A 24687-nucleotide genomic window follows, 5' to 3' on the forward strand; every position below is an offset into this window, starting at 1 on the left:
GATTACGAACGCTTCTTTCTGCGTGCGTTACAAACACCTCCGTGAATACTATATACCCTTGATCGTTACGCTCAGCGGGTGAGCAAACAGCTGATTTCATATTTGTTCTCGCAAATTTGTAAAAATAAATACTACTGACCAATAATAAATGCGACGAGACGATTGTTCCGCTACCCCACCGGTCCGCACCGACCATGCCGAATTAGCAAAGTTCCCTGGCCGAAAAAGATGGATATATTCATGCGCGAACCGAACAGAACCGCCCGAAACCAGTGCCGCCGCAGAGGAACCGATGGATATGGATCGGATCGGAGCGTCGGATGGCTTGTTGGTCTGGGCCTCTGGGTCGGAATTCTGTGACTGGGCCGCGGACATCTGACGTCGTTGCCGTCTTGGTCGTCGTCGACGACTTTTTGCTTCATCATAATATAATATTATATCATATAGCAGCAGCAGTAGTCGCAGTGGATCAGCTCGAAACGGAACTGGGATACCAGTATTTGTTTAAAGTACTGCATTGGGGTTTATCTTAATGCGATATGAATAGAGTCGGATTCGTGGCACGTTACGGAAACATTTCAAGTGCCGTTTGTGCCCGCACGTCGTCTGCCGGTAAACAAAAAGTCAAGACTCCTCTACGAATCTCGAGTGTTGTCTATTCGGCATTTTTATGTGCCAACATTTTGGAAATTGTTGTAGCTTATATCTGCCAGCTTTAATTTTGAATCTTTAGGAATAAATTCATAATCCAAGAAATTAGATAGAATTTTTGAATACTATTACACACAGTGTTACAAGTTCATTCAAAATACTTTGGGAAAGCTCAGTGAAATTAACTAAAATATTTTAGAAAAATTTCCCGCTAAACTTCTCTCAACGCTGACTCGCCTCCTCCTTTTCCTAATCTCATTCTCTTACTCGGTGTTTGTCTTCCCGCATTGATAAGCACGAAAATAGTTCAACTGTCGCCTCATCCGCAGTAGGGAATTCTAGAAATGATAGATCAAGGCAGCACCTACTGTTATCACGCTTTATGCAGACGTCATGCAGTGAGGCAACCGGAATGTTATTTGCTTCAATCATCAACTAATTGGTCGTAATTATATTCAGGCGATCTTCATGCAGTCATAGCTGTTCAATTTCAATAAAATTTGTGGATTGAATCAGTATCTAAAGTGTCGTTTCATGCTGACTAAGTGTTTGCACTTATGATATGTTTCGGGTTCTTTATGTCCTCAATTTATGGGAAAGAATTGACAGTATATAATAGTATATAACAAAAGGATAAAATCTTAAATTACAAAAAAAATGTACTAAATTTATTCCTTTAAAAAAGTTTATAAGAATAGGATACAGAAATGTACAATGAGTTTGGTAGCTCAAACATTTTCTTTTTTTCTTTATAGGGATATCAAAACTGGGACTCTCCTATTCATAGGATTTTTATAATCTGAATATGTAAAAAGTTTCCAAACCTTTTCAAATAACTTCTAAATATAAAAGTATCTTTCGTAAAGGGGCCATAAAAGCAAGAGGATAGGGTATCTTGAAGGCCTGAAATTTCTTGAGGACTGCAGGCACTTGCTATCGCTGCGGACCCTCGCCGTCTTTCGCCATTTTGTGAAACACCCGTAATCGGCCTGGTCAAGATAACGGCTGAACTATTAAGATAAGCCCGCGACGACGAGTGTATATCAAACTGAAATCACTGTGCGTCGACGTCGTTGCCAGTTGCCATCTGCCTCTGCGGCTGCGGTCAGCGGCGACGCCGACCGAGGCAGCGACCGCGACTGTGTGGAGGCGGCTGGCTACTCTAGCCCGCTGGTCATGTGTGCGGTTCAGTCTGCTCGCTGAATTCGCTTCGTTCTGTGCTCGCTGTGTTCGCCTGTGTGCGCCTCTGTGTTCGCCTCGTTCGCTGTATTCGCCTCGATTCGCCCAATTCGCCCACTTTTGTGTTCACCGTTGTCCAACAACACCAAGTACAACAACTAGTCTTACCTTTCGGGATTAGGAACAAGAACAACAAGGACTTTTGGCTAAAAAGCATATAGAAATTGTTGCGCTCCTTGTGTAAATCATAATTATTTGCTCTTTGTGTGCCGTTCTCTCACTCCAACTCTCTGCCTTTCTCTCGCTTGTGTCTAGCCAGAAAAAAATAGTATTTTCGTCGTCAACGCGCCATAATTTTTTTTCGGTTTGGCTAGCAAAAAAAAAAACGTGAAATAGAATTTTTGGACTGGGACAAAATTTCTGGCGTGTGTGTGTGCGTGTGATTGCGCGTGTGAATGTGTATGCGGTGGGAGCTTTTCCGTCTTGTGCGTGAAAATAAAGCTGAGAAAGTTAACGGTAAATTAGCACCCCCTCCCCTTTAAGTGGCTAGCACGTGCAGTAAAAAAAGAATGAATGAGACAAAAAAAAAAAAAACAAAAAAAAAAAACATCATCAAAGAACGACGGAAAATAAAACACAAAGAGCAACAAAAATTCGAAAAAAAATTATATTTAGTTGAATGTTAAATGTTGCTTTCGTTTTGCTTTTCGGTTTTCTGTTCGCCGCCACATCCTTGATTCTGATTTTCCCTTTCTTCTGCCTCTCTCTCTTTTTGGCCCGCCGTTTCACCATCTTTTTATTTTGAAATTTATGTATTTTGAAAAGTTTTCCTTCTCTCTTCATTTTTCCTTCACTGATTTGTTGTCTTATTTTATTTGCAAAAAGCATAAAATTAAAGCGAACGAAAGACAGACACAAAACCACAGTGAAAAAAGTTGAAGAAAAAGTTTGCCTCCGAAAACGCAAAAATATAAATGCAAAAAATTAAAATTTCGTTAACATTTTATTTGCGAAGTTCTAGCTACATGAATTAAAAACCAAAAATAGAAAAAGCTGGAAAAGCTGGTTGAATAATAATAATAATAAAATCACCAAAAGGAAAATCCGAAACCGAAAAAGAAAAAGAAAACCAACCAACAACAAACGACATCAACAGCATCAACTAATATCAAATTAAATAACTAAGCCTAATAACGTATACATTTAAAGATCTATTTATAAATTAAAATTTACCATAATGATTTAGTAAGTTAAGCTTAAAGTACAAAAAAAAAAAAAGAAAAGAAAACACAACTACAACCACAACAACCAACCACAACAACACAAAGTCAACAACTAAGAAATAACAAACAACCCAACAAAAAATTTAAAAAAATCAATCATTCAACGGAGTAAAGTCAGTAAAAAAATCCATACTAAATGCAAATGACAAGGAAATAACGATAACAACACCACATAATAAACCAGCAGGAGGAGGAGCAGCAGGAGCAACAGCAACAACAACATCGGCAGCATAATTAATAACTACCAACAAACAACAACGGATCAATACCAAAGATGGAGGCAAAATTCTTGGCTAGCGCTCTTTCATTCCTCTCGATATTTTTAGCGATTCATGCTCAATCAAATGGTAAGTACAAAAGCAACAAGAAGCACACAAACCAGAGTACAATAAGCCTAATAATAATTATTATAATAATAAAAACAACGATAATAAACAAAAGAAGCCCCCTATTAACCTATAAGTTGTCCCCCCTTCACATATTTGTCTATACCCGAAAGCACCCGAGGATGAAAGGAATAAAAGCTATATAGAAAATGTATGTGCAAACTGCAGCTGTGATAGCGCAGAAATTGCAAAACAGAACAGAACCCCTGGCCGAACAAAGCAAAACAAAGCAGGAAAAACCAAAGGGAAATAAATAAAAACAGCAGATTGTATATGCGGTTTACTACAACACCCCACTGAAAGAGCCCTGGCCCGGCCCTTCTAACCTTAAACCCCACCACCTACACAAACCGGAGACGCCCCCTAATTGTTTCTCCCCTGAAAAAGAAAAATAAAAAAATACCCACATATGGGAGCGGACTTTTCTCCCCCCACCTTTTACCCATTTTCCAAGTTTACCCCCCAACACCAGCAACAATAACAGATGCAAACAGTATTGAACAAGAGGGGTTCAGGTCTCGTGACACGAGTCGATGACATCAGTGGACAATACGTTTAGCAAAAATAACACAATTAAAATAGAACAGAGAAGCTAAAAAGCTATCAAAGCTGTAAAAAATATAAAACAATTGAATTAATCCAGCAGGAAATGTGAAGGCAGCTATGAAATTGAAGTAATCGAAATGTAATTTTTAGTTAAGAACTTTCGAAAAATATATATATTTATGGATATACCGGAAAAGTTGGAGGAAATATAAGACAGGATAAATGAATTTTAGTAAATCGAAAGTTAAGTTAATTTACTTATTAAATAAGAATTCTTGGAGCTTTCTAATATTTCCTTATCTTTTAATATCCGATTTTAAAGTAATACTTTAAGATAAGAAACATTGCAATAGTTAAAAAAAGAGGAACTAAAGGAATTCAATCAACCCAAAAAAATATGTTAATCTAATTTACAATAATAATATGCATCCTTCAACTGAACCAGTTACATATTTCGCCCACGTTCTCAGCTCTGAGAGCCACGAAATGAACATTTTGCATTCCTTCTTGGCCCGGCTTTGTGCATTCTCTTTTCAACATTGCAAGCGCTCCCCTTTCTTCCGAGAAACGGCCAAAGCCTGCCCACTTTGGACGAGGTCTCTTCTGGCGCACTCTACTGTTTTGGCCTTTGGTCAAGCGGACTTGGATATTTTCGTGTTTGCTTTTTATAGTTCATATTGTTGGCTTGATGGGTTGGACCTGGGATTGTATATATCGACATTGTTGCTTATGTTTTTCCCCTGCGCGCGCCCTCATTCATTTGATTTTCAATTTTCCACACAATTGCAAAGAGAGAACGCAAAGGCAGACGACTACGACGGCGACGATGCCGAGAAGAGTATCAAGTTCATTTCTGTTTTATTTTAGAGGGGAATCGCCGCGCAATCTTTAAGAACAATTTTTTTGTTTAGCTTTAAGGCAATTTTTACATGCGGTCCAATAATTACGGCCTGTGTGTCTCTGTTTCTGTTTCTGTTTGTGCCGCATTATGTTTATATTAACTTCAGCAGCAGCCGCTGCCGGCGAACCGAAGCGAGCTAAAACGAACCGATTTTCTGATTTTCCGATTTACCGATACGTACCCGATACTTTGTTTACATTGGAAACGGCTCGGCCCTCTCCCTGGATCCCATATCGTCCAGATCTCTCTCTAGGGGTTTATCTACCGTACCCGGGCCGTGTTCCATCTATTTATTATTCTATGCATACTATCCATTTACCTATTCTACTTTATTCCATCCATCCATCCGTCCATTTGTCCGACTGTCTGTCCGTCTGGCTCACTACCAAAACCTACGTATGTTCATGAATTTTGATTTTTTTTTTTCGCTCGGTTGTTTTGTTTCGTACATTATCTGGCCCCATGCAGCTATTTTCACATTCAAGGTGTATTAATTGAGTTTTTTCTTCGCTCTGTTCATATGCTAGCATTTATTCATAGTTGATTGAGGGTATTCGTGCTATAGAGAGAGAGAGAGAGCGGGAGAGGTTTTCTGTTTAAAAGGCAGGGCATAAATAATTTAAGGTTATTTTCATGCCTTTATTAGGTTCTGTGATTGATTTATTGAATAATTTATGTTTGAGCATAAACTTAAGAGCGCTTAACTGTGTGTCGCTAAATGAAAAAAGTTTTAAAAACGCCTGTTATTCAATATCTCAAGGGTTAAGTGGATTTATTGATTATATTTCATAGTTTGTACGAGTAGCTGCTTAATTACCAGACTTTGCCCAAAATGATTGAGCAAGAAAAAGAATATCTAATAGAATTAAGTGTTTTAGGGTTTATTTTTAAAAAAGGATACATTTATGATGTTACCAATATGTGAAGTGTTGTCATTTGATCTCTATTAGCCTCCTTTTTATTTTCCCTTTTTGCACATGTATAATATTTTCATAGATTTTTCAAATTGTTTACGTAAATACGCGCATCCCAAATAAACGAACTTTCCATGCACATATACACAAATTTGTTTGGGGAAAGAGGGGAAAACTCACCTAGCCTTCAGGGACCCGTTGTGGGCGACGAGGGGCAAAACAGTTGTGGATGTATGTACATGTGTTTGCACTACATGAATCACTTTGAGTTCCTGGGGGGCAGGCAGGGCCAGCGAAAAGCCAATATTAAGAAGCATTCCTTTGTCTACCCGCTGACTTTTCCCCATGCCACTTCAAAGCAATTTTTAGCTAGTGGCGGAAAAACCACGTGTTGTCCAGGTGTTTATGCTGCGGCCGAATGTGCGAAGACGAGTCTGAATAATGTTGGCTCCTCCACCTTCTTTTTCGCCTCTGTTCCCGCTCAGAAATATTCCCTAGGTCTTGTCACATATATTCTTTTTTTTTTTGCTGGTTTTTTTTGCGGAATATTCGAGCAGGTGGAATGCCTTGGCAAGTGCTTTCATTTCGGCTGTTGACTGCGCACATTCGGCTAACCAGTTTCATTCTGCCATGTTTATTTAATGACATTTTCATTACATTAATAAATGTCAAATATTTAAATTTCGGCTCACCCAGCCAAAAAGGAAGCTAAAGCAAACAAGGAGCGTAAAACGAAACCCACGCACAGTGGCCTTAAAATGGGTGAAAACTGCAAAAGGTTTTGCTAATTTATAGCGTAAAGCATAAGTTATAAGCTGAAATAATAAATATAGTTATTTGGAAGTTGTTGTTTCTAGTTTGAGATATTAAGAACAGTTTCTTAGCAAATCGTTAAGAAATACTCGTTAGAAACATATTTTGAGATTTGCATGAAGTCTTCGAGTTGATTTATTACTATTAATTTTATAGCAAAATGCAAATATATTATTTATTCCTTTGTTACAAGATTTTTCTTTAATTCGTACACAAAACTAAAAAATGGATTTTCATGTGTTTACCGGGTTCCTTGATTTGTGCAAATATACTTCCATATCTTTTGACGGGCACTCGTGTTCTGGACATAAATCATATTTCTTTCAAAATTCCGCCCTCTGACCCCCTTTTGTAAGCTTTCAAGGGGATTTCACTTTAACTCCTTGAACTGCTACCCATAATTCAATGTGGGTTCTGCTCTGTTCCTTTTGCTTTCGGTGCATTTGCTATAAAAATACATTACAAAAGGCACAGATTGTCTTGGGTATCTGCATTTTGCATTGAATCCGAGATGATTTGTGTCGAGATACGAGGGCCAGAGGTGTGTGGGATGCGGGCTTTGTGCTGGGTGTTTTGCCTCTTTTGCGAAAACATTATTTTTATTAAGACAATAAACATGAAATGTAATTTCCCTTTCAATGTCATCGCCGTTGCCTGGCTGGCGTTGGCTTCAGCTCAGTGTTCAGTTCAGTTTGGATTCATACTGGGCTGGGGTTGCGTTGGGTGATTTTTACTGTGGAACAGGACACAAAGGGAAGGGCGTCACGTTGAAAGAAAGAAAGGCTTGGCTGGCATTTTCAGTTTTCTCTATATAGTGGCATAGTGTGGGCGTGGCATTGGCTTCCCCTGCTTTCCGATTGCACATTGTCTGGAATTCTGCGATTGCTGTGGAAAACTCGCCACGCGCTCCCTCTCTGTCTGCCCCGGCGCTTGTCGCTGGCTGTCCCTGTCTCCGTTTTCATGGTTGTGGGTACATTCTGCACTGTTCTTCTTTCTGTGCTACGGCTACTGCTCGTTCTTCTCGGTCTTCAATATACATATAGAGGTTGCCTTGTGTTTCCGGTCCGTACCAGATAATGGTTGCTTAAACAGGGCACGTCCATAAATACATATACGTCAGGCATTGTAAGTATGTCTTGTACACGGCGAAAAATCTAAGCTCAAGAAAAAGGAAGAAAACAGACCAGACCTAGTTCGTAGGAAGAAAAACCCCTGTTTGAAGGATCCTCTAAAAAGTGATCGGTACATTATACATTTCATTTGATAATTATAAAATCTGTAAAATATACACTGCCTTCTTCATGTTACTTCATTGGAAATCTTAATTTATTTAATTTGTGTTGTTACCTACTAAAAAAGTATTATACGTTTGGAATTCATTTTGAAACCTAAAAACATAATGTCATGAAAACTTGAACAAACTTATGCTTTATCACACTAAAATAAAAAATACGGTCTATTTTTCAATAGAATCAGGATGCATTTATGCATAGATAATTACAGGAACCTATTCGAATAATTTGTGTTTACAATAAAACGATGATATAATTTGTATGCTAGATTACATCTACTCGAAAATTTCATTATAATAAGCCAAAGCAGCATCCCAGCATATCTTTATCGGATACACTTGCCAATTTAATTAAGGTCTAGTGACGCAAAATTAGAATACGGCTCGGACTCTCTCTTAGTTTTATGACGCAGACTGCCCGAAACGGTCGTAAATCAAATTTTGCAACCTTGACTTTCGTCTGGCCTTCTGTTTTCCTCAGTGTATGCAAATGCGTGTGCACCTTTCGCAGCGCTGCATTTCCCTGCTATTTTACTGAATCATCTGAGGAGAGAGAGAGAGAGAGGGATGTGTCGAGCACACAAAAACAAAGTTGTATTTTAACGCTCTTATCTATATATCAACACCACCCCCCCCACCCCCTGGCTGCTCTTGACTTTATGGTTGTTGCTCTTTTATTAGCAGGTACCCGATAAAAGCTTAAAGTGCACACATTTAACAGCAGACCTTTCAGACGCTGGTATCCGTGCTATTCGCCAGTGTGTGTGGGCAGCATTGCCCGCCTTTGTTATAGGCTAAGCATTATATTTAAAAATAAATATAGTGTTGGTCTTTATGATTTTTTGTTATTTTCTGCGTGAGAACAATATAGAAATATACATACCTTGCCGTGTATATTTGCAGCTCGCTCTTTGCTCTTAAAATATTCCTCCTTCGAAATGTCAAGTTTTCGTTCGTTTTTCATCCTTTTGTTCTCTATTCTTTTTATTTATTTTTATTTTTTCGCACTTAAAGACAATTGCGTATGTCCCACTGTGCATCACCCATATATATATATATATATATATATATAAATATATATACAAATATATATCGGTATATATGTAAATGTATACATATATCTGTGTATAGATTATATAGATGTGAGTATTTCGAATGTCTGACTGTCTGCCAGAAGTGCTTCGGCGACCTTTGTTGTTGCTGCTGCTGCTAACGCTGCTCTCTCTGTTTGACTTTTCATCGGGAAAGCAATGCCAAAGCGAAGAGTCCGCCAACAACGTCACCGAGGAAAATGCCTCAGCTTTTCCCCTTTGGCCGCCCAATCAATCAGAAAGCCCCCGTTTGACCGGCCCGAGAAACATATATTCCACTTCATTCTCTTGTATTCCCTCCATTTCTTTTCTTTTTTTTAGTCTGTTTTGCTCAAATATTTTCTTTTTTGAGTGACTGTCTGGGAATTGTTGTCGCTATATTTCCACGAAACCCAGTGCAGACGTAGAAAAGTGAGGAATTTTTCCATTGTGTCGACCGGGTGAACCACCGACTGTACAGGGAAATATGCAAAGAAGCTGAAAAGCAAATTTACAGGATATTTGCGGCTAGGAAACTTTGTAAATTGCCAGCTTATAAAAATATAGCATTTATATAAATTCAATTTTAATACAATAATATACATGAATATTTGAACGCTTTTAATTAACATTTTGGAACGAGTGATGCCGCCATATCAGAGCTATATATTTCTATATGTATGTATGTGTGTACAGAAAAAAATATTGATAAGGCTTTGGAAAAAACAACTTTATCGCTTGTTCCCCGGCGTTACTGGCATTGACTGGCTCTTCCGCTCTGCTCCCCAGGCGACTAAAGGCGCCTTTGTTTCAGGGTTCAAAAGTACAGGCGAGCATTAAAGAAAATAAAACAGTGACGATTCAATACAAGGAACATGGGCACCAATAAATGGCGTCAATTTTCTAGAACAATTGCTCCTCCAGCAATGATCAATTAAAAAGCGTTACCACATCCATCAGCATTCACTGTGCGGGGCAATAATATTTTTTTACAAGTACCATAAATACATAAATAAATTGGCAACTACCCGTGTGTGCTGTGTGTGTGTGCGCGCTGATACATTTGTTGTATCTGGCGAGTTTGTCGATTTAGTTTTCTTTTCTTCACATCACATCAATTTGCGTTTCGTATTCAATTGTGCCAAAGCCAATAATAATTGACATAAATGGCGCATCCAGGGGGGCTGGCAGGAACCTATAGTAGTCTTGAAGGGAGAGATAGATGATGCCTTGGGCAAATCGAAACTAAACGAAACGAAAGCAGGGCAGCAGCGGCATTCAAATGAAATATTCAAGAAAACTGGCAGACATTCGAATGCGGGGCCAACAAATTATTGATCAATTCTGATGGCCCGTGACGTATGTATGCAAAGCGCAATGATTTCTCATTTTTTTTTCCAAACAATGATACCACTGACAGTGTTTCTGCCAAAAATGTACAAAATATAATAGTATAATGCTCAAAAGATTTATTTATTTTTTGATTTAAATATGGAATTAAAGCCATTAATGCTAACACTAATTGAGCTTTTGCTTAAGAATTTGAAATTTGAAACGTAATCATATTAACCTTGGCACAGCAACAGCTTATAAACACCTTCCTCTATACGTCCTCTACATGTGCTCATTAAATGTTTTAATACCAATATATATCTACAAGATGCGAAGATGCCCGATTCCCTGTTCCGGGTTCGCCCGTTTTCCATGGCCAAGCAGAGTAAAACCGCCACTAGAGAGGCTGAAATTAAATTTAGCCTATGTTTATTTCGTTTAATTAGACACAGCAACTGCAAGCAAATAAAATATTTATGTACAGACACAAGGCAGAAGCCAGAAGCCAGAGTATACGCACACACAGTATTCAAAGAAGATATTCATTCCGCTGTTATTTCTACATACTTGAAAACGTTAAACAAGTGTTTTGTTAATGTTTGTTTGCTTTAAATACGTCTAATGTGCATTTGTCCGACAAAACAAAACACAGAAAAAGAAATCCCAAAGGCCAAAAGCCAAACAGATAAATGAATGAGGGAACATTTTTCAAGTTCTTTTTTTCTGAGTTCCCCATGTGCCAATAGAGATTGTATTTATATATCATTTAATCCCCAATGTTACCTGATGGTTATTGGCCATTAGGGGTACTCCTTTGGGGGACTTGACTCTGGGGCGGGCTTAAATATTAAATAGATTTCAACATGTTTTATGTTGTAATTGCTTATTCTTAATTAGAAATAGCAGTTTTCGAATAACAAATGGATGTCTTCATTTAGAGTTAGCCTAGTCTTATCTTAAAGATAAAATACTCAAACTCATATTGAAATTTCCAAATCGTGTTGTGTTAATTATAAAATTGATATTAATTTGTAGATGAATAAAATGTATAAGTGTATAGATAAACTTTCTTAAGTATAGTACAAATAAATTAATTCCCAGCTTTTTAATTTAAATCCAAATGATAAAAAACCCTGAGAAATACAGAAGAGTAAAGTTAACATGCCAATAAAGTTATCCGTGGCCATTTTGTGCATTTGTTGCTATCTCAAACTTGTTTCCCTGAAGGTCCTGCCAATTTATCTGCGCTAAAAGTGAACTTCAACTGCAATTGCAACTGCAACAGTTGTAGTTCTTTTTTGTTATTGTTGCTTTGCGTGTGGTCTTGTTATCCACCGCGCTATAGCTTTTGTTGTTTTGGTTAAACTGCACAAACTACATGGCACATTCAACGAGATATTGTGGCTGTAGGGAAAGAGGGATGTTGGTTTAGGCGGTGGGTTAAGGGGGAGGGAATAGACATATCGCACGGTTAGCGCAACGAGAGCGCGCCTCGTCATTTTCGTTTGGGCTTCGTTTGCTAATTTTAAAATAGACAAACAATTTTTTATTTCAATTTACAGCAGCCCGAGCGCGCACGCACACTGGCGGCCGGGCAAACACTCTATGTGAACACTACCATGAATGCTGTATAGTATAACCCGCACACAAGCCACTAGACACATGACTGGCGCCCCCAGCTCGCCCTGCTCTCCTGGCCGCAGCCAGAATCATCCATTCCCCATTGTGTTTGCAGCTTCTCGCTCGGTCGCGTAACCCGGCTGCGTATTTAAATATTTATTTATAAATCTCTGGCTGATTATGATAAGCATGATAATAATAATCACAATAATGGTTAGTTGGCGCGTTTTAAAAGTGACACCTACCTTCTCCCACTCAGCAGCGAGCTTCCCACCCTCTCATTATTTGTGCTCCGCCGTTCGCCGCTGTCATTTAAATTACTTTGTTTTGCTCGCATTACGGTGCGAGTATCTGTATCTGATTGCCAAGTATCTGTAGTCAAGTATCTGTGTGCGTCAAGTGTGTCTGTGTGTGTAACGAGTTCTTTGCATTTAATTGACATTTCTCATGCAATTTGGTTAATGAATTTTCGAACAGCCCGACATTCACTTTGCGTTCACTGACCCATCGATGATTGGACAGGCGGTCTGTCTCTCTCTCTCGATCAATCGATCGATCGGTGGTCGATGCCTCAATTGAGTCAATCAGTCAGCCACTTTGGAAAATTAAACGTTTTCGGAAAAATCTATTATATAATTAGAGAACAAATCCTTGGAGTAAGCAAGCAAGTGATTTTAAAGAAAATCAGTTGGGACTATGAATGGAAAGATTAATTTTTCAATTGAATATTTACACACAACCAAGTTAATTGGTTTGTTGGAAGTTCCTTTGTTATACTTTCTATTTAAATATATTTTTAAAAGATTTTATAGTGACTCTTGTTTCCGTTTAATGTGTTAAGGTCATGTGTTACTGTGTAAAAATAAATTATCATCATTTTGCAATTAACCCTTCAAGTTAAGCACTGAATAAGCACATAGTTAATATCACCGATTAAAGACTTCTTTATTTTTTCCGGATATCAACTCAAATCTGTACATACTAAATTTAAGGCATGACATTTTTGTTAATTTTATACAAAAGGGAGAGAGTAAGCTTAAACTTTTTAACTGCAAAAGTTACAAATCAGATTTTCATAAAGTTTCCAAATTGTTGGTGGTGCTGGTGCTCCGTATAACTGCCTCAAATAAGTTTGCACCCGTCTGCCTGCCTGGGCCGTGTACAGTGCGTTTAAAACTGTGCCTTCACGTGCGCAGCGCCGGCTAAAAATAACCAATATACACACACAAGCCCTGCCCCTTCCCTCTAGAACACAGTTCACAAAATTTCACTCGGTGTTAATTAATTTTTCTTATATTTAGTTGTATTGGTTGTTTTTTTTTTCGCACATCCCCGTTGGCGTTTAGTGTAATTCTCGTGCACTTTGCGGTCGGTTTCGCGAGGTTTTGCAAATTCTGTGTGTAAATTTTATTTTAATTGCTTTCGACTATAACAATTTCGACAACAAAAACAGCAAGCGCATGCTAAGCAGCAGCAATAAAGACACAGCAAGCAACACTATTGCAGCAACCATGACACGGCGGTCATTTAATTTTCTGACTCTGTGTTTGCGGTTTCTTTAGAAATCCAAAAGGCCATCATTAAAAAATAATAAAAACCTTTAGTTGTGAGAAGAACAAAGACGTTTTGAGTGTATATTGTAGATATTTGTATGCTTATGTCCAGTGTAATATTTGTTTGAATTTCTGTAATGACTTGGGTTGGTATTTATTAATTAAGTCAGCAAAAGTAAACTTAATGATAAGGTTTTTTAAATAAAACTAAATCAAACTTAATAATGATTGCCTTTAAACGAGACCTTTACGTCTTCACATTTGATTTATGTTAACTTAATCAGCCTTTTAACACCTTAATAAACTCATCTATACTCAGTTTGTCTCTATTAATTAATCAAAAACAATTAATTGAGGCCACGAATAACTTACATCGATTTCCACATGATTTCGAAATATCAAAAAACCCTTAATGTACCACCACACACTAGTCTATATATAGAAACGTATATTTTCGTATTTATGCATGCCAATTTGTACGCACATAAAGACAAAAGACAAATGCCTTTAACAATATGTCACATGTGTGCGGTGCGATGCGGGGGGCGTTGCACAGAGACTACAGGCAGTCCCATAAATTTGATTAAATAAAGTTTTAGTTTTGCGCTTTTTTAGACGCCTGCCTGCCGGCCTGCTTTCCCCGCTCTACCTCGCACTTCCCGGAATTCAAATTCATTTGTTTTCTATTTGGCAGAGGCGAGGGAATGCGACAAAAACTATGCTAGATGAACAAGCAATAAACCATAAATTTCTTGTCGACCGACGGCGGCAGCAACAACAAAAACAACAACTTGCGTAGTGGTTTTAGCGTTTAGGGCTTGCCTCTCACAGAAGATGGCAAGAAAAGGAGGAAGGAGGGACAGGAATGTAAAGGTGTGCTTATGTACACCAGGGCTGCAGGCCCATCTAAAATGTTTGGTTTCATTCGAAAGGCTTTCGCCAGAGTTTGCTTAATGTTGCGGTTTGTGTTTTCCGAAGGAAATTTGCTTTCGGGTTTAGTGTTTTTTTTCGGTTACATTGTTTGTGTTGATGGAGCAAAGAAGGGATGTGCATATGTGGGGATCTTAAAATATTATATTTTTTAACTTTATTAAGACTACGTGCGTAATCTGAATAACGTATACCTAATGTGAAACTAGTAGAGACTTGGAGCCTTTGTTTAAGCTCTCTAGTGGGGAGATAACAGAAGTTACGCATACGTAATATTTATAAAAGGATGTACAACATTGCGTATACGTAATGATAACCTGCATACGCGGTCAATTTAGTACATTACGCATACGCAGCGTTGTCCTCTTGGGTTTTCTCTTTCACTAAGCGGTGACAAAAAGTCACTTTTCGGGTTGAATTAATTTAATTTTAAAGAGACGGAAGCCCTGGCACCTGCGAGGTACATACATACATATGTATGTATATATATATAAATATATTTAAGTGAGAGTGTGTTGTATAAATTTATAATATTGTTCAGCTGCGACCGCTGTCTGTGTCTCTTTTTCTCTCTCTCTCACGCTCTCCGTCTGTCTTTCTGTATTTCTCTTGCTCGTTCTCTTTCTGTTTCTGTTTCTGCCGGCTGCAATATGCTTGCTTTCCTTGTTTTGCCTTGCCCCATCTCCCTTTCACGCGCTGTCCAAAGTGACAAAAGCATTTTCGGCATTCGTTGGGTGGGAAATTGGGAAAACTGGGAGCGTGCCTGCAGAGTGGCTGTAAAGAAGGTGGCTTAGACTTTGGCGGCAGCGCGACTCGTGCATGTAACATGTTTGTGAAATAAATTGTTGTAGCTGCTCTCTCGCACTCCTCTCTCATTCTTTCTGTGCGAAGTATATGTGTGTGTGCGCGGAAAAATCTACATTTCCCTGTACTTAACCCTCTGGCTTCCCATGTCCTTTTCATGTAATGTATCCCAAAAGTTTTGCCGTTAGAAAATTTAACTTAAATACTTAAAAAATTTAATTAAAGCCTTATATAAAGTTTAAGGGCTATATTTTATACTAAAAAAAAAATACTTATTATATTTATTTAGTTTTATTTACCTAAAATATATTATGTTTAAGGATGCTCGTGGGTTAATTTTGATGAAAGAAAATGGCAAGGGAAATGTCAGCAGCTGGCGAAGGAGACGTAAACATAATTTAACTAAAGTGATGTGCAAACGTGTGTGTAAGGCTGACATGATGTCGGCGATAGGGATAAAGATAAAGCCAAAGATAAAGACATTGTCCAACCGCACTCGCTAACTGCCTTAATCAGCTGATAAGACTGCGTGCTTATGCTCCCTGTCTGTATTTTTTTTTTGTATATGTTTATCAAGCCCTCAACAGTTCGTTTTGTAATACATCCGGCAAGCAAATAAGCGTACACAATTATTTATGACAGTGTTGTCGTTGTTGCTGTTTTTCGGAATGTGTTATCTCCAGGTACTTTAGTGATAACATTTTCTTCTCGCACCCGCCAACAATTCAACAAGTTCTAATGGGATACGGGTACAAGGCTTCGGCGACAGGTGAATTCTCTGCGGCTTGGTCTGTGCAGTTAAAACCGGTCGGTATTGACGTCATAGATGCAGTTTAAACCAGTCACAGTTTTGGTCATTGACGTCACTGTTTTCGTCTATCTTTAACTGGCTTTTGCCTTTTGATTGGAAGAAACCAAAAGTCATGAAAAAATCCAATTACTAAGGTTTTTGTTGAAATAGTGTATGTATGCATCAGTAGTTACTGATATGAGTAAACTTTTAGCAAACTGAGTGCATAAATAAAAACAAATGTATTCATTGAAATGAAAAAAAAATATATATATATTTGCGTGACGTCACCATGTAGTTTCGCTTTGTCATTAGGGGTATATTTTATGGCTATCTCTCAAGCAATAATAATGAAAGATAAGTGCACTAAAATCCTTCAAATTTGTATACATTTTGTACAACGTGAAAACATATTGATTATATCATATGGAAATTATATATGGAAATTAAAATCCGTTACAAGAGTTGCTTACAATTGATTTTTAGTGTATTGTTAAGAAAAAGTCATAAATGGTATACGTGGGGAAATGTAAATGTTTACCTCAACTGTTTTATCTGTTATTGTTCAGTGTTGGAAAATCAAATATAACACAAGCAAAGCACTCTGCCTCTGCCTGTCTCTTTCCCTCCCCATGTATCGATTAAGTAACGATAAATCACTCTGTGCAGTAGAAAAGAGCCTCATCGATACATAAATTAATGTTAATTTCCACCGTTACGTAAACATACATTTTCGGTTTATTTTGGTTCATTTTCCATTTTGTTTCAATTCTTTGTGTTTTTTCTTTTTGTGTGTGTAAATGTGTTTTATTAGCCTACCCCTTTACGCCGTCAAAAGATAAAAAAAAAACTTGCCACAACAACAGCATAAGCATTTCGACTAGATAAATTCCAACATTTATATATATATATTTTTGCAACTTGGCGCTGAAATCAAATAATCGCAAACAATCGATCGCAAACTGGTTCAATAAATACCATTAAACGGGAAAGAAACACACATAATATAAGCCATATACTCACATATAGCATTTGAACTCATTATTAGAGAGTATAATATTGATGATCGTTTTTTGGTTTCACCATTATGTTTTTGTGTTGAATTTCCAATTCGAATTTATGATTTCCGAATCGATTGCAATGGTTAAAGAGCAAGATTTTTAAGGCTAGTCGGTTGTATTGGTATAGATATAGAAAATAAGTTACAATCAATAATGAATTTGAAAAATACAGCAAAATATCACCTAAATGAGAGAATGATACCATTGCAATCACTAGTCATGAAAGAAGTCTCTTAATCAATCGTTGACCACCAATACTTCCTAGACTAGTTTGTAAGTTCATTGTGAGACCTCCTTGATTCCTGAACCTTCGAATCCTTTTACTACCAACGCTCGATTCTCGTTGTGGGAGCAGAACTGAGAGATGAGCCCATTCAGATCGGTGGTTCGCCAATTATCTACTTCGGCGATCCTCATGTGAAAGTGGGCCAACCGTTTTCGATCATCTGCGTATTCCCGATCACCGAGCGAATCGACTGGCTTAAGGACGGCGAGTCGATAAAGCGCCACAATTTGCGGCACTTCAGGGACGAACATTACTACTACTTGGAGGAGAAACCTATTGCAGGTGAGTATCCGCGTTTGGCCACCTGATCCTGATCCTGAACTCACCTGGCTCTGTGTAATCTGGCTAAAAGGTGACGAGCACAAGATGGAGGCCATCCTTAGCGTGCAGCAAGCCCTCAAGGTGCACGAGGGAAGCTATAAGTGCAACCACCGGCACGACAACGCATTCATGCTGCACGTACGCGATTCCAGCAGCGAGCCCACCGAGTCCGGCTATCAGACGATTGACGAGCTCACGCCCGACTCGGCGGAGGAACGGTTTAAGCTCAGTTTCCCCCACAAGCACAAGTCACACTTTGGTTACGGGAATGCCACCACCTCGTCCAGTGCTATGCCGTGGCATCCCTCGGCGGGCGGCGGCAGCAGCGGGGGAAATAGCGTCGGCGGCATGATGATCCACCGTGTTGACACACCGCCAGACATTCCACCGCCGCGCTTCAGTATGTACAACGAAGGGCACACTGTGGCGCCGCCGGAGCGACCCACCATACTGTACAATCAGTCGTACAATCCCACTGCCACCGCTACAGCCACAGCCAGCGCCACTGCCACTGCCACGGAAGCCGGCCTGCTCCTGACCACGGCGCATCACCACGCCCACCACCAGCAGCAGCTGCAGCAGCAAGCGCAGCACACGCTGAACGCCTTTCAACTGCAACCGCCGCCGCGGCCAATTACGAACGCGAATCTCGGCCAAAACGAGAGGTATCAGACCCATGCACCGCACTATGTGCCACCATTAATGGGCGGCGGTGGGGGCGTCACAACTGCCCGAGGAGGTGAACGTGGAGAGCAGCAGACCACGACTTCAGCAGCAACCAGCACAATCTCAATGATGATGGCTGGAGGTGGTCACGCACATGGACATGGACATGGACATGGACATGGAGCTGTAGGAGGTGCTCATATGGGAGGTGGTGCTGCTGCTGGCGGAAGTGGCCACACGATGATGGGTGGTCAAGGGCATCTGCAGCATCAGACGCTCTTGCCTGACAAGAAGGGTGAGCCACATACACACACACACACCAAACACACCCACGAAACACTCGCTCACACACACACATACACAATACTAACCAAAGTTCAACTCGTAACTTGCCCACTTTGTTGTTGTTCGTTTTTGGCTTTATCTCGCTCGTGCCTCTCGAAATCGCCATTGTAAATCTTTATCGTACAAAAATAAATGCAGCCTTGCTCCCATTTTTAATTCGTTCGATTGCTGTTATCGATAGTTTTGTCAATATTTGCCTTGATTAGTCAAGAAATGAGTTTTAGCAATCCAAAAGCATGTCAAAATAATTTTTTAATCAAATAAAATGGGTTTTTTTTGGATTTATCGATCATTTTTGTTCTTAGGGTTCTTTCAAATTCCCACGCTATAATAATACTAATCTGTTTTTATTTTTCTAGTATGTATAATTAAATGTTCTGTCTATGCAATACTTAAACAGAATGCTTTTCATTAAAAACTTATTCTTATTAAAAAAAAAACACTTTGAAAAAAGGCAAATTAAAATTTAAATTGAAGCGATTTAAAATTGCCAAAAGTTTGATAACTGCATCGTAAGAATTGAAAACGGGAACATGTCGGAAAGTCATGGCTACAATTGCAATTGTTTGTGTCACTCCACCCCAATCGCTGTTTCCATCGGACCGCATTGACATCAGCTCACTTTTCCCCCGCCTCACGCTCGCTCTCCTCCTCATCAGCCCCCCTCCTGCTTGCAGCCCCCATCCTGCCATTGCATTAACCTCGCTAGTCTAATTTTGGTGTTGTAGGTTTTTAAATTAAAAGCTAATCGTTCGCTCTCTCTCTGTCTCTCGCTCTCTCAGTCTCTGTCTGACTTTGACAGCTAGCTGTTGGCTCTCTCTACGACATACTGACACACCCACACATTCATATATGGTCACACCTTTAAGTTAAGCTTGAGTTGTTTGCTTGAACTTTTTCATCATTGCCGCTTCTTCTTCTTCTTCTTGTTCTTTGTCTTTTGTTCGATTACCTTTTCTTGATTTCATTTGTTGTCCTATCTGTGTCTTTGTTTTCGTTTGCATTTGCCTTGCGTTGCGTTGCCTTTTCTTTTTGGCTTTGTTTCGTTGCTTTCTTTCGTTGTTTACTCTGATTGTTGAACACACAGCTGGCAGGTGCACAGCGCGGCGTCAATTTCGATTTCGATTCAATTCCCATTTGATTGGCAGCCAGTTTTGCGATGACGCATAAGTTTACAATTGGCAGCTTTTGGCTTACGAGGTGATTATCAGCAGGTCGGTCGGTCGGTCGGTCTGTGCCAGATAAGGCGAAAAAACACGCCACGTGATGAGTCGCTGATTCTCGCCCTGTCTTACTGCCATCTTTCTCTTGCTCTTTCTCTTTTTACTCTATATATCTCTCTATATATTCCCTTGCTTTTCTGCTTGCGCTTCGTGCATATCGATTAATTCGATATCTGGTATATCGCAGTGTGTAGCTTTACGCGTGTATATCGATAAATATGAATCTACAAATTTTTGCTCTATTTTACATTGCAGCTAACTTTACCAATACATTTTACCGATTTATTAACTAAACTAACTAACTAGCCATAAACTATATATACATACCAAAAAAACGATAATAAATAATCAAATACCGTAATCTCATTTCGTACGCAGCGTAAAATGAAGTTTATTTGATTTCAGTCCAAGTTTTAAAATAGTACAAAAATGTGTTTTATACGAGACCCCAACAGAGGATGAATATAATAAAATTCGGTGATTGACCAAATTGTATGCTCTTTTGTTTTATTTATACGTATTATTTAGTTTTAGTTTTAGTTTAGTTTTACCTAATATTATATGTATACCTTCTTTTGCTCTACCTATGATTTGGTATTAGTGATTTGTGTGTTGCTAAATCATCATACTATCCTAAGCAATTTAGTCCAGTACTCAAAACCAAATCTCAAGCTCTCATCTCTCAGCAAAAAAAAAAAAAAAAAACCCTCAGAAATCTCTCGAAAATGCTCCACCAACAAACTTCCCATACTTTAAGCTCGTTCTCAATTTATTCCTATAAGCAAATATATATATATTTATCTCTATATACAAGTTATTAGATATAAACTTTGTTTAAGCAGTTCCTTTATGTAAACGTTTTCGCGTACCCAACATTTATTAGAATGAACACAATGGCCGCCCCTGCAAATATTTGACTAATATCTGTTCCCATCCATCTATACCATCTCCAGATAAGCTGGTGCCAAACTATGACAATGTCGAGCATCAAATGAAATTTTACGACATCAGAACGCCGCTGGTGCTCAGCTGCAACGTGAGAGACGCCGATCCGACGGCCCCACTTATATGGTAAGTCATTTCGAACACCCCGAAACCTTGTACATATCCCAAAAATATCCGGGGGACGTTGTTGCCAGCCCCGAGGGTGGAATTGGAATGGGCTCGGGTTGGGATGGGATGGGATGGGATGTCTGTGTCCCACATAGTTAGTAGTTATAAGAGCAATCATTTTAATACGGCACAGCTAAGCACTTTTGCTTAATTATGTTGGCCTGACCGCCTAACTGACTGCCTAACTGACATAACCTGGGTGCCTAGAACAAGAGTGAAGGACCCTAAGGAAGCACTGAATACACTATACAATGGCAAACCAAAAAGTACATACATATATCATGATACTTAAAAAGAAGGGATCTTTAAGGGAATCTAATTAAAATTAGTTTTGCCCACCTTCCCTAATACCCGTTGGTGCTAGAAACTTGATTTGTAAGAAGTTAAAAAAAAAAGTAATAAATTAATAAAGAACCAAAGAACTATTAGCTTGCATATATTTTATATTTCAATTTATGTCGCAAATCTTGTGCGAATAATTTGCATAGCCCTCTCGTCAAAGGGTACAATACGGTTCCATTCTGTGGGAGACGACGGGTGGGTGTGTTACGCCTGAGTGGGAGTAGTGAGAATGGACGATGGGGGGCACTTCTGCAGAGGTGGTGGTTGCTGGAAAGTGCCTTCCTGTCTGGGACTGGTTAGTAGTAGTAGTTGGTAGTTGGATCGCCCGACTCTGCTCAGGGGTCTGGTAATGGTAATGACACTTTTGTTCATTCCGGGACCTGTCCGAGTCTCGGGTTCTCAGTTTTCCGTTCTCAGTTCTCGGTCCTGAGTTCTTGTTATTGTTCTTGCTCTTGGGGCCAGGGCCAAACTTTGCGTGTGCCAAGCTGAGGAATTAGTCTTTGAATAATTGGCAAAAGGCGAAGAGGGCGAAGAGGACCAAGGAAGACCGCCTAGAGAGAGAGAGAGAGGAGAACGGAAAAAGTTCACTCCTCGTGAAGGTGCAGCCGGCTGACTCGGCGATAACTGTAGAATTCATTTAGATAAATTGTCTTTTTTCTTGTAAATATATACAGAGTGAGAAAAATGGCAATTAGCAAAATACACAACTACTAACTATTAAAATGGACGCTTCATGGTAAAATGTAATAAAAAGACAGAAGGAATTTTGGGATGTTCTAATGAGAAAAACTATAAAGTTTCCTCGGGATTATAGAGGCCAGAGCAGACAGAATAATATTTACCTAACTAATACCCGTTTTACATATCCCTCTTTAGGAAAAAAAACGGAACGGCGGTGACAGAAGTGGCTTCGCTAAGGGGTCGCTTCAAACTAATCGATGCCGAGAGGAAGTTCATCATCGATAGGTCGGAATCTCACGACGATGGACTCTACAGTTGCGAGATCGACGGCGAGTCCAAGAATATCAATGTGATTGGTGAGTGGCCAGACCCATACGCCCATAGCCATAACCAATATTGACCCACAAATCGCAACCCAAACCCATATTGATTGATATCCTTTATCGTCGGCAGCCCGCGTTGTTGTACGAGTGCCTTCAAATACAGCCGTTGTGGAGGGTGAAAAGATGTCGGTGACCTGCACCGTTTTAGGTACCAAGCCGCAGTTGTCGTGGACCTTTGGTGAGTCAGAGTCTGAGCCTAAGTCGGAATCAAAATTGAAACTTTAATCTAACTTGACGCTCTTTCCCTTCCACCGCACTGCAGGCAATATCACGCTGACGAACGCCACAGATCGGTTCGTCCTCAAGGAGGACAATGGAGTCCCGAACTCCATTCTTACACTGGAGAACGTGACATTGGACGACAGAGGCGAGTACAAGTGCTTTGGACGCAATGCGGCCAATGAATACGGTGTGAACAGCACTGTTGTCTACGACACCACAACTGTGCGTGTTAAGGGTAAGTTTGAATAGACCAGGGAGTGCCGCCTCCAGGCCATAAAATCCATCGAAAGACACCCCTTCACTGGGCTTCGTCGTGATCTTTGGGTTTCCGATTATATAAATTTAACCTTGGTTCTGAGGAATCCATTCAAAAATCAATTTATTCGGTGACCTTAGCATCTTTTCTTTCTAATTAACTATATTGAACCCATTGAAGCACTCTTATACCAACAAAATGAGCTACATTTCCACCAATTTTGTGTACTTGCTTCACAAGCACATACAGTTGTGTGGGCTAATTCCTGGCCAGTAAAATTAACTGAAACTAAAAACTATTCAAATATTTTTGGTAAAAATAGATGACGAAGCTAGTGGCACGGGTTATCTTTTGGTTTTAATAAATATATCCTATAAATACATTGTAAATTATTTTAGGCAAATTTGCCGCCTTGTGGCCTTTCCTGGGCATCTGTGCTGAGGTGCTTATTCTCTGCGTCATCATTCTCATCTATGAGAAGCGACGCAACAAGAGTGAACTGGAGGAGAGTGATACTGATCCCCAAGAACAGTAAGTGTGCCTACTCTCCAATCCAACAACAACAACACACCAACCAATCAAATCCACAACCAACAACAACAACAAACAAACAACATCAACAACTGTCAACACCAAATATTATTAAACAAACAATCAACAACAAGAAAGAAGAGAAGAAAAAAAAAACAGCAAAACAGCAGCAGAAGAGGAAAAAAGTTGAAAATTTTAGTTTTATACTGCAAATTAAAGACGTTGAAGCTGCAGGCAAATGCGAATGCAGACCAGACACCAAAATACACACACGGTTACGGACGGATACAATAGATACGGAAAAGCCACGTACTTACACACACTGACCTAGGGACGAAAAATGGACGGAAGAAGGCAGCAGCTACAACAATTAGTGAAATTTTCTTAGTTAACAATTTCTAATAGTGTTACCCAAAAGTCGAAAGGAAAATGAATGAATTTTTGTGTGTTTTTGTCGCAAAAAAAAAAAAACCGGAAACGGAAACAGACGGACGATGACGGATACACGCGCGGTGCGATGAAAAGTTAAACGTTTAAGAAACAATCTAGTTTTTTCTAATTTTGTATTATAAACAAAGGATAATAATAATACCCAGAGAAGTGAAAAGCAAGCTTAGACGTGTAGATTTCGAAATTCTAGTTCGACGATGTGTGCTAAAAACGGGATCAAATGTATGTTCCTGATATATCCGTATATTTGCATTGCCCGTTAAAACCTCTGACAAACACAAAACGGAAACGGAAACACAAAACAAAATAAATTATAAAATCTACAGCTAAAACTTGAAACTAAACTAAAAACGAACGCGCACAATAGACACACCACTACTCATGCAAACACACACACACCCTACTACACACACCCCAAGAGTTAAAACAAAATATGTAGTTCTATAGCTATAGAATATTATAACTATAATTCATCGTAAATATGCCTTATAATTTCTTGCTTTATTCGAAACGAAAATTCATTTGTTCTCGCTATTGCTTGTTTCTGTTGCTTGGAAAGAAAAACTTGAAAAAACAAATGAAAACTTTAGAAAAAACGTATACCCAACTTACATATAAACGATAAAAGTTCTTTTATGTCAAAGTCCAGTCCATAATATTATTATTATTATTATTATTATGATTATTATTATTATGATTATGATTATCATGTAAAAGAGAAACGACAAGCAAATGTTATCGACT

At 39.1% G+C, this 24687-nt stretch overlaps 2 protein-coding genes across 8 annotated transcripts in view; both read left to right on the forward strand.

The window, feature by feature from the left end:
- The window catches only part of Bsg (immunoglobulin domain-containing protein Bsg), a 33299-nt gene that overhangs the window by 3336 nt on the left and 5276 nt on the right, over positions 1–24687 (forward strand). For 3 of the 7 annotated variants that reach the window (XM_070283316.1, XM_070283317.1, XM_041775896.2), the window contains exons 2-7: positions 2846–3460; positions 20919–21036; positions 22297–22457; positions 22555–22662; positions 22747–22941; positions 23361–23493. In XM_070283316.1, coding sequence (XP_070139417.1) covers positions 3388–3460; positions 20919–21036; positions 22297–22457; positions 22555–22662; positions 22747–22941; positions 23361–23493 — 788 coding nt within the window. In that variant the 5' untranslated portion in view covers positions 2846–3387. Of the gene's footprint in view, positions 1–1830; positions 1980–2845; positions 3461–20918; positions 21037–22296; positions 22458–22554; positions 22663–22746; positions 22942–23360; positions 23494–24687 lie in introns of those variants that run through there. The other 4 variants (XM_070283315.1, XM_041775898.2, XM_041775897.2 and 1 more) reach the window with 4 other exon arrangements.
- Positions 17431–18874, forward strand: LOC138927934 (uncharacterized; the record flags this gene model as incomplete). The annotated part of the gene is made up of 2 exons (XM_070283436.1): positions 17431–17692; positions 17763–18874. Coding segments are annotated over 2 exons (1353 nt in total), but the record flags the coding sequence as incomplete, so codon positions are not given.

This window comes from Drosophila kikkawai, chromosome 2L (genome assembly GCF_030179895.1).
Source record: "Drosophila kikkawai strain 14028-0561.14 chromosome 2L, DkikHiC1v2, whole genome shotgun sequence".
NCBI lineage: Eukaryota > Metazoa > Arthropoda > Insecta > Diptera > Drosophilidae > Drosophila > Drosophila kikkawai.